The sequence below is a fragment of the Alexandromys fortis genome, unplaced genomic scaffold, assembly GCF_014885135.2.
Source record: "Alexandromys fortis isolate MF-2015 unplaced genomic scaffold, M_Fortis_MF-2015_v1.1 scaffold_84, whole genome shotgun sequence".
Lineage (NCBI taxonomy): Eukaryota > Metazoa > Chordata > Mammalia > Rodentia > Cricetidae > Alexandromys > Alexandromys fortis.
Genome location: NW_026068017.1, coordinates 5,959,686 through 5,968,604, shown reverse-complemented (window position 1 = coordinate 5,968,604; position 8,919 = coordinate 5,959,686). Strand labels below are relative to the sequence as shown.

At 43.8% G+C, this 8,919-nt stretch overlaps 1 protein-coding gene across 1 annotated transcript in view; it reads right to left on the bottom strand.

Moving 5' to 3' along the window:
- The window catches only part of Cfap52 (cilia and flagella associated protein 52), a 41,415-nt gene that overhangs the window by 31,192 nt on the left and 1,304 nt on the right, over positions 1-8,919 (bottom strand). The window contains exons 2-3 of the mRNA XM_050162787.1: positions 517-716; positions 27-163 (exon numbers count right to left, since the gene is read on the bottom strand). Coding sequence (XP_050018744.1) covers positions 27-163; positions 517-716 — 337 coding nt within the window. The remainder of the gene's footprint in view (positions 1-26; positions 164-516; positions 717-8,919) is intronic.

Genomic DNA, 8,919 nt, shown 5'->3' with positions numbered 1-8,919 from the left:
GCATAAAAGTAGGCTTCATTCATTACCTTCCATCATCTGGGCCTCCAAGTGAAACCAAGTATAAATCATTGGGCGAAAAGGCCAGGGCTTCGATTTTCCCCTTGTGCAGGGACAGCCGAGCAATCAGCTCTCTCTTCTTATAGTCCCACAGAATGATGTCTGCCTGAGGGGCGAGAGACACTGTCAGATCCTAGACACCCCTAGAACCTGAGGGGTGACTGCCTCTCTTGGTGAGAAATACTCAGTGAAGCCACTGCCCCATGTTATACCGTGTGGTAGAAACATGACAGACAGCAGCAAAGTCTAAGCAGATTTAAGCTAAGCGTTTGCAGTCACCAGCCACAGCATCTGGTACCAGGATGCCAGAGGCTTTCAGGGACAGCTTGATGGGCTGATGAGAGAAGGCAAAGGGTGATGGGAGGACGAGTGTGCACACAGAGCTAGGAAGTCTGGCAGCTCTTCTAGGGAGGCACCTTTAAGAAAGTCAGTCCAGTGAATTCTTTGCATTTTATTCACCTTGAACCCCATGAACGTGACTTGTCCAGAGGCGATATAATCTCCTTCCTTGGAGATGGCCACACAGGAGACGTTGTTACCATGCCCGTGGAGGAATTTCTGCTCATTAGTGTTTATTGCCTGGATGAGGACAGTGCAGCCCAGGGGATAGATCAGGTGCTCCTGGTCAGGGTGGCATTTGAGACCATTGGGAACGTGTCCTAAAAGAGAGAGATTCGAAATAATTATAGCCAATAAACAATAATAACTATAACCGGGTGCAGATGTGGATGTGGCTGGTCGTTTTGTTGTTGTTTGTTCGTTGTTTAATCACAGTACACAAGACAACACTCTTGAAATAAACCTTTATTGAACTGGGACACACGTGGAGTAGTAGGTGATTTTATTCCACGAACAAGGAAACTGGTGTAGCACGTCTCTCCTCAGACTTTGATGTACCTAAAGCTCCGCACGGGGCCAGTTAAAATGATTCCAGTTTCAGGTTCAGAGTGAGCTAGGGCTCTTCCTTTCCAGTCGGCTTACAAGGGATGCTGATGTTGTCTGGAAACATCGCTTTGGACAGCAAAGCCCTAGGGCAGGTTCTCTAATCCTGAGAGGCATGGGTGTACAGGGCACAGGCAGCTTGTTGGGGGATGGCCCATAGACACAGGGAGAATGTCAGTACTTATTGCAAACACTTGAAGACTAAAGTTTTGGTTATTTCACTTGTTATGATGGCCTCCAGGCTCATTCATCATCACGCAAATGGCATGATGCCCTTCTTTTAAAAGGCCGAACAGCATCACAGTGTATCTGTGTGCATCTCACGTTTTCTTTATCCATTCATCTGTTGATGAGCATTTGGGTCATTCCTTTATCTTGGCTACTGTACATGATGCTGCAATGAACATGGGAATTTAGATACTACTTCAAAAAGCAATTTCATTTCTTTTGGGATATTTACCCTTTGCTGGCTAGTTTTATGTTAACTTGCTGTGGTTACCTGAGAGGAAGGAACCTCAACTGAAAAAAAAATTCCTCCACAATATCAAGCTGTAGGCAAGCCTATAGAGCATTTTCTTAATTAGTGATTGATGGGGGAGGGCGCAGATCATTGTGTGTGATGTCACTCCTAGGCTGGTGGTCCTGGGTCCTATAAGAAAGCAGGCTGAACAAGCCATGAGGAGCAAGCTAGTAAACAGTACACCCTCCGTGGCTTCTGCATCAGCTCGTGCCTCCTGGTTCCTACCCTGTTTTTCCTGTCCTGACTTCTTTCGATGATGAACAGTGGTATGGAACTGTAAGCCAAATAAACCCTTTCCCCCCCCCCAGGTTGCTTTTAGATCGTGGTGTTTCATCACTGCAATGATAACCCTAACAAAAACATACCCCACAGTGGTATTACTAGACCATATGGCAGCACTGCCTGCCTGCCTGCCTGCCTGCCTGCCTTCCTTCCTTCCTTCCTTCCTTCCTTCCTTCCTTCCTTCCTTCCTCCCTCTTTCTCTCTCTCTTTCTTTCTCTCTTTCTTTCTTTCTTTCTTTCTTTCTTTCTTTCTTTCAGACAGGGTCTTATGCTGGGTGGTGATGGCACATGCTTTTAATCCCAGCACTCGGGAAACAGAGACAGACAAATCTCTGAGTTTAAGACCAGCCTGGTCTACAGAGTGAGTTCCAGGACAAGCACCAAAGCAACAGAGAAACCCTGTCTTAAAAAAAAAAAACACATACAAAAGACCCAACAACAAAACTATGTAATTCCTGTTCCTGGGTGTACTGGAACTTGATATGTACATAGATCAAGCTGACCAGGGAGAGTTTAAAGCCTCTGCCTCCCCAGGGCTGGGATTAAAGGTATGTGCCACCATGCCCTGGCCCCCTTTTTATGAAGTTCTTATGAAAGTAGAGTTAATATCTTTCATCTATTCCTGCTAAGACTATATAATTTTGTTCCTAATTTCGGGCTCTTTATAAACATTCGGATGGCTACCCATATGGTAAAGGTAAAATAAGATCACTGTTTCACACTGCACGTGAATAACACCTTCCAGGTGGATCCAAGGTCTAAATGTGAAAAACAGGACCTAATGTTTATACAGATGTAGGAGATGACATTATAAACCAGGCACAAAAACCAGCGAAGGCTGATTATTTATCCAGTTGTGTTTAAGACTGACTCTCTAGCTACAAAAGGTGAATGAAAAGCCCAGACCAGAAGGGATTCATAATATAGAGAGATTATACGTGATTCTCCTTTAATAAGCAAAGAGCTTCTACAAAGCAATAAGAAAAACGAACATGCACCAACAGTGGCAGCAAAAATGAGCAAGGAACATGAATGGGAAATTTATACCAAAGAAAAACGGGTAAGCATGTGAAAAGATGACCTCTTATTTGGGGGTTAGAGTTAGGTTGGGGTTAGGGTTGAGGTTTGGGTTAGTGCTATGGTTGGGGTTGGCGTTAGTGTTTGAGTAGGGGTTGCTTTGGGGATTGGATTGATTTGGGGGTTGGAGTTGGGCTTGGAGTCAAGGTCCGATATGTGGTGGTTTAAAGATAATCTCCATAGGCTCAAATATTTGAATGTTTGTTTTCCATTTGTGGAACTGTTTAGGAAGGATTAGGAGGTGTGGCCTTTTTGGAGTGGGTGTGGCCTTGTTTGAATAGGTGTGTTGCTGGGTGTGGGCTTCAAGATTTCAAAATCCCACACAGGCACAGTCTCTTTGTCTGTCTACTTCTTGCAGATAAGATATAAACCCCCAGTTACTGCAGTCAGTGCCATGCCAGCCTGTTTCCTATCATTCTCCCTCCCATGATGGTCATGGATTCACCTTCTGAAACTGTGTGCAAGCCCCCAGTTAAATGCTTTCTTATGTAAGCTGCCTTGGTCATGATGTCACTTTGTAGCAACAGAACAGTATTGTCTTATTGCCATGACAGGCTCGTTCATGCTGCTTGTTAGTAGAATGTGGACTTTGGGACTTTGTATCAGGACAGAAGATGCATTCTGTAAGCAAGACTTCCTGGGCCATTCTCATAGGAGCATGGAAGATAGTTGTGCTGAGTGCCATGTGGACTATGAAGGCCCAGCTCAAGAACTTTTAGAGGAGAGTAATATTAGTGAATGGACTAGAGACTGTTTTTGCGACTTTTTGGCAAAGAATATTGCTGCTTTTTGCTCTTGTTCTAAGACTCTTCCAGAGGCTAAATTGAAGAGTTCTGGATGACTGTCTAGAAGATTTCAAGACAACTTAGTATTGACTATGTCATGCTGTTATTAGTGTGGTCACTCTTATACAGATCTATAAAGAAAAAGAGAAAGTGGGACAAAAAGAAATACAACATGTACACATGAGGAGAAAAAGAGCATCAGGAAAAGGGATGTTGGAGTAAGTCCTGTGCTCAAGGACGTGAAGACAGGCCTGATGCTAAATGGGATGGAGGGAGTGGTACCTTCAGGCTAATATCCTCCCCCAGCTAATCAGCAACTCACAAAAAGGAATGGTAATGTATATTCTGTGTCATTGGGTGTTGGAGTATGCAATTTGCTTTTGATTTTACAGAAGTTCACAGTGAAGAGATTGCCTCGAGGCTCAGGAGAGACTTTGGACCTTTAAACAGTGTCAAGACTGTGGAACTCTGTGGAGATTTTTGGAGTTATGCAAATGCATTTGCATGATGATATGACTACTAAGTCTATTCGGGGCCAAAGAACGGGATGTAGTGTTTTGAATGAGACTAGCTCCATGGGCTTATATGTCTGAATGCTTGGTCCCTAGTTTGTGGAACAGTTTTTGGAACATTTAGAAGGTTGCCCTTGTTGAAGAAGATGTGTCACTGTGGGTAGGCTTTGAGGTTTGAAAGCCCATGCCAGGAACAATCTCTCGCTCTCTCTGCCTACTGCTTATGGATAAGATATAAGCTCCCAGCTACAGCGCTGTGCCTACCTACCTCCTGCCATTCTCTCCACCACGATGGTCATGGACTTACCCTCTGAAACTATAAGCAATCCCCCAGTTAAATGCTTACTTTTATAAGTTGCCTTGCTGGCAGTTATCTCTTAACAGCAATAGAACAGCTAAGACAGGTGTGCATGTCTTCAGTTACATAGTGTCTTAGTTGGTGCTTCTATTGCTGTGAAGAGACGCCATAACTGTGATAAACATATAACACAAACATATTCAGGGGTTGCTCACAGTCCACTGTCATCGTGGCGGGAAGCAGGGCAGCAGGCAGGCAGACATGGGGCTGGGAAGGTAGCTGAGAGCGCTACCTCCAGATCGGACAGCAGCAGGTGTGAGACCAGAAAAACTGAGGCTGAAAAAGATTCCATTCTTGTGCCGGGATCCTTTGGGACTTCGAACTTCACCCCAACCCCTGAGAAAAGCCAGGAGCTGCCATGAGGCCCCTTCTAGGGGAAGTATTAGTTAATGGAAAAACCTGAGACACTCGGAAACTGCTGACTGCCACCCATACCCCCACCCGTGGTTACACAAAAGATATTGACTACCTAAGGTACCCTATCGATTGAGTAACAATGGACCAATCAGATAAGTTTTCAGACAGCCCTTTTGGCTAGCAAAGGGTCAGCAGATGTCCCCAGGATGTGACCAGGGGACAGTTACTTTGGGAGAACAACGCCCCCCCCCAGGCAAGAACAGCCTATCAGAAAATAACAGCTAAGCCTTACCTAACCTTTAGCCAATTGTGATATAGGATAAGCAATTTTGTACTTTGAAATTGTAATCTTGTGACTGCTTTGTTGTTTCTGTCTTTTAAAGCCCCTTTGAAAACAATAGTAGATGGGGTCCTCTTTCCCTCCATCTGCCGAGTCAGACTGTGAGGCAGGGGATCTGTGTTAGCTCGTGTAAATAAACAAAACCTTGCTTTTGTATTCGGAAAAGTGTGGCGGTCTTCTTAGGGGTCTCAGGATTTAGGCACAACACAGGAAAAGACTGAGAACACCGGGCCTAATTTGAGCATCTGAGATCACAAAGCCCACTCCCAGTGACATACTTTTTCCAAATGAGGAGACATCTACTCCAACAAGGCCACGCCTCCTAATAGTGCCACTCCGTATGGGCCTCTGGAGATCATTTTCTTTGAAACCACCATACATAGTTAAGATTCTTGGTTGCAAACAAAGAGGGTCAACTCTGGCTAAACAGAGCAGAAAAGTAACTTCAGGAAAAGAACACAAAATCAATAGGAAGTGTAGAAAAATATATGTGTAAAGTGGACAGCGGTAATGAGAAAGCAAGACCACACCACAGAACCTAAACATTCCTGATCATAATGCCGGGCAGTCAAGTCAACATTTGACACCCACAGTGTGTGCATGTGTGTGCAGGCAAGTCTGAGGCTGATAAAGGATATCTTTTTCTATGTCTATCCACCTTATTTTTCAGTGAATGCAGAACATACTGATTGGTTAGACTGACTCTGGGGATCTGTTTGTCTCCTCCCCCAACACTCTGGTCCTAGGGTTACAGATGTCCACCACTGTGCCCAGTTTTTTATGTGACAGCTGAAGACCCAAACTCAGGGTCCTGATGGTTGCACCGCAATCACTTTACCAATGAAGCCAAGGCCTCTTCCTAAAGGTGTTGCAATTTCTACTTCTAGCAATTGTAGACGGAAACTCCTTGTTCTCACCTTCATAAGTATGATTCACATATTTAGCCTTTGCTAATTGAAGAAATAGTGATGTCACTTTTAATAACACTTTTAGGTTTTTAGCAAATAGCCATTTATTGTTATTATTATTATTATTATTATTACCATTATCTATTTCAGCAGTTTAGCTTTTTTATTTTTGGTTTTTCGAGACAGGGTTTTTCTGTAACTTTGGAGCCTGTCCTGGAACTAGCTCTTGTAGTCTAGGCTGGCCTCGAACTCACAGAGATCCACCTGCCTCTGCCTCCTGAGTGCTGGGATTAAAGGTGTGCACCACCACCACCCCACCTGAGTTTAGCTTTTTATAGAGAGCCAGAAAATAAGTATTTTAGACTTTTTGAATTATATGGTCTCTGTTGCTGCTACTCATCTCTTCTAGTATAGTGTGAAAGTAGTCATAGACAACACCTAAATAAAGGACATGGCTGAGTTACAATAAAACTTTATTTACAAAACACACAGTGGGACAAATCCGTGTAAATGGAGACTGCTCATTTGTTTCCCAGCTGCCCAGACCTGAAATAACCACACAGAAACTATATCAATTGCAACGCTGCTTGACCAATGACTCTAGTGTATTCCTGGCTAGCTCTTACATCTTTAACTTATTTCTATTATTTTGTATTTTATCACGAGGCTTGTGGTCACTGGCAAGGTTTGGGTGTGTCTGTCTCCTGCAACTACATGGCATCTCTCTGACTCCACCTACTCTCTTCTCATCTATCTGCTTGGAATTCCCACCTTGCCTTATTCTGCTCTGCAATAGGCCCAAAGCAGTTTTTTTTTTTTATTATTAACCAATGGCCTTACAGCACACAGAGGGGATCCCACATCAAATCTAGCCTGCAGATTCCTGACCAATTTGTGGCTGCTGCTGTTTCTAACTTATAAGAGCTCTGGACATAATGGAAAATCAGTTAAATGTGACCGAACTCAATAGCTACAGTCTGATGTTTTCATAGCCAACACGATTATATTTGGTCTGTTTACATGATAAATTCATGTCAAAGTACAATACCTAGAACTGAAGAATACAGCTACATATACACCATTGCGTTCAAATTCAAGTTTAGCACTTTAACAGTTACGATGAGCTCTATTGCCACTTTGCTTTGCTTTCAGCTTCTTTTTTTTTTTTTTTTGGAGGGACAGGGTCTCATTTTGCAGCTCTAGCTGCCCTAGAACTCACTATGTAGACCAGGCTGGCCTCAAACTTACAGAGATCCACTAGCCTCTGCCTCTCAAGTGCTGGGGTTAAAGGTGTAGGCCATCACGCCCAGCTCGCTTTCAATTTTGGATTAATTCCATGGAAACTATAAGCTCCATTACCTAGTGGTTAAGGCCTCTGACCTCTGAGTCCAGGTTCTTTTTCCTGTCCTTCCAGTCCTGAAATTTCTGCAAACTATTTTGTGGTGATATTTTATGATCTAACAAATAAAGCTTTGCCAGAAGATCAGAGTACAGAGCTAGCCTTACTAGTTAGCCATGGAGGCCAGGCAGTGGTAGCAACCACCTTTAATCCCAGGGCTAAGGGAACAGACAGGTCTCTGTTAGTTCAAGGCCACCCTGGGCTACAGGAGAATGATCTAGTCTAAAAGAGAAACAGAGCCAGATGGTGGTGAAGAGGGAGGAGACAGGAGCTCATTGCAGCCATCTGAGGATGCAGTCTGAGGACAGGATCACCCCTTTGGTTTGGGCATTGGCGGAGGTAAGAACCCTAGTGGGCTGGCTGCTCTGCTTCTCTGATCTTCAGCATTCACCCCCTGATAGCTAACTCCGAGTTTTTATTATTAAGACCAATTTGAATTCATGCTACACCATTTGCTATTTACTAAGTAAGCTTTACGGTCTCTATTTCTCCCTGTTCTCCTATCCTGATTTCTTGGAATCATCTATACCTCAATCCTCAGCCACTGGTTCCTACCCAGTTTTAAGGACTATCTAAGCTCAAAGAGGTCACTCTTTCCTTGATGTCTTTCAAGTCTTCAATAAATGCTTTCTCCCACAGGCTTAAGAGATGTCTCATCAAAAAGTTAAGAGTTCATACACTGTTCTTGCAGAGGACTGGAACTCACTTCCCAGGACACATTATCAGTGGGCTCACAACCACCTGTAACTCCACCTTCATGAAATCTCATGCCCTCTTCTGGCCTTCAAGTGCAACTGCACTTACATGCCCACCCCCACCTCCACCTCATAGACATAATTAAAAATATAGTAGGGAACTGGAGAGTTGGCTCAGCAGTTAAGATCACTGGCTTCTTTTCAAAAGGACTCAGGTTTGATCCCTAGCACTCTGGTCATGGAGCTCACACTGGTCTGTAACTCTAGCCCCAGGAGATCCGATGCTGTTTTCTGGCCTTCTTGGGCACAACTCACCGACATGCAAAACATTCACACAACGTTAAAAAAAAAAAAAAAACAACCTTTCATCCAGACTTTAATAAAACGTTTCCAATTCCCTCTTCTGAGAGCTAGTTAGTAGGTGTTTAAGGGTTTCTACTGTTGTGAAGAGACCTACAACAATGGCAACTCTTATAAAGGAAAACCATTTCATTGGAGTGGCTTGCATTTTAAGAGGTTTAGTCCAGGGCTGGAGAGATGGTTCAGTGGTTAAGAGCATTGCCTGCTCTTCCAAAGGTCCTGAGTTCAATTCCCAGCAACCACATGATGGCTCACAACCAACTGTAAAGAGGTCTGGTGCCCTCTTCTGGCCTTCAGGCATACAGACAGAATATTGTATACATAATAA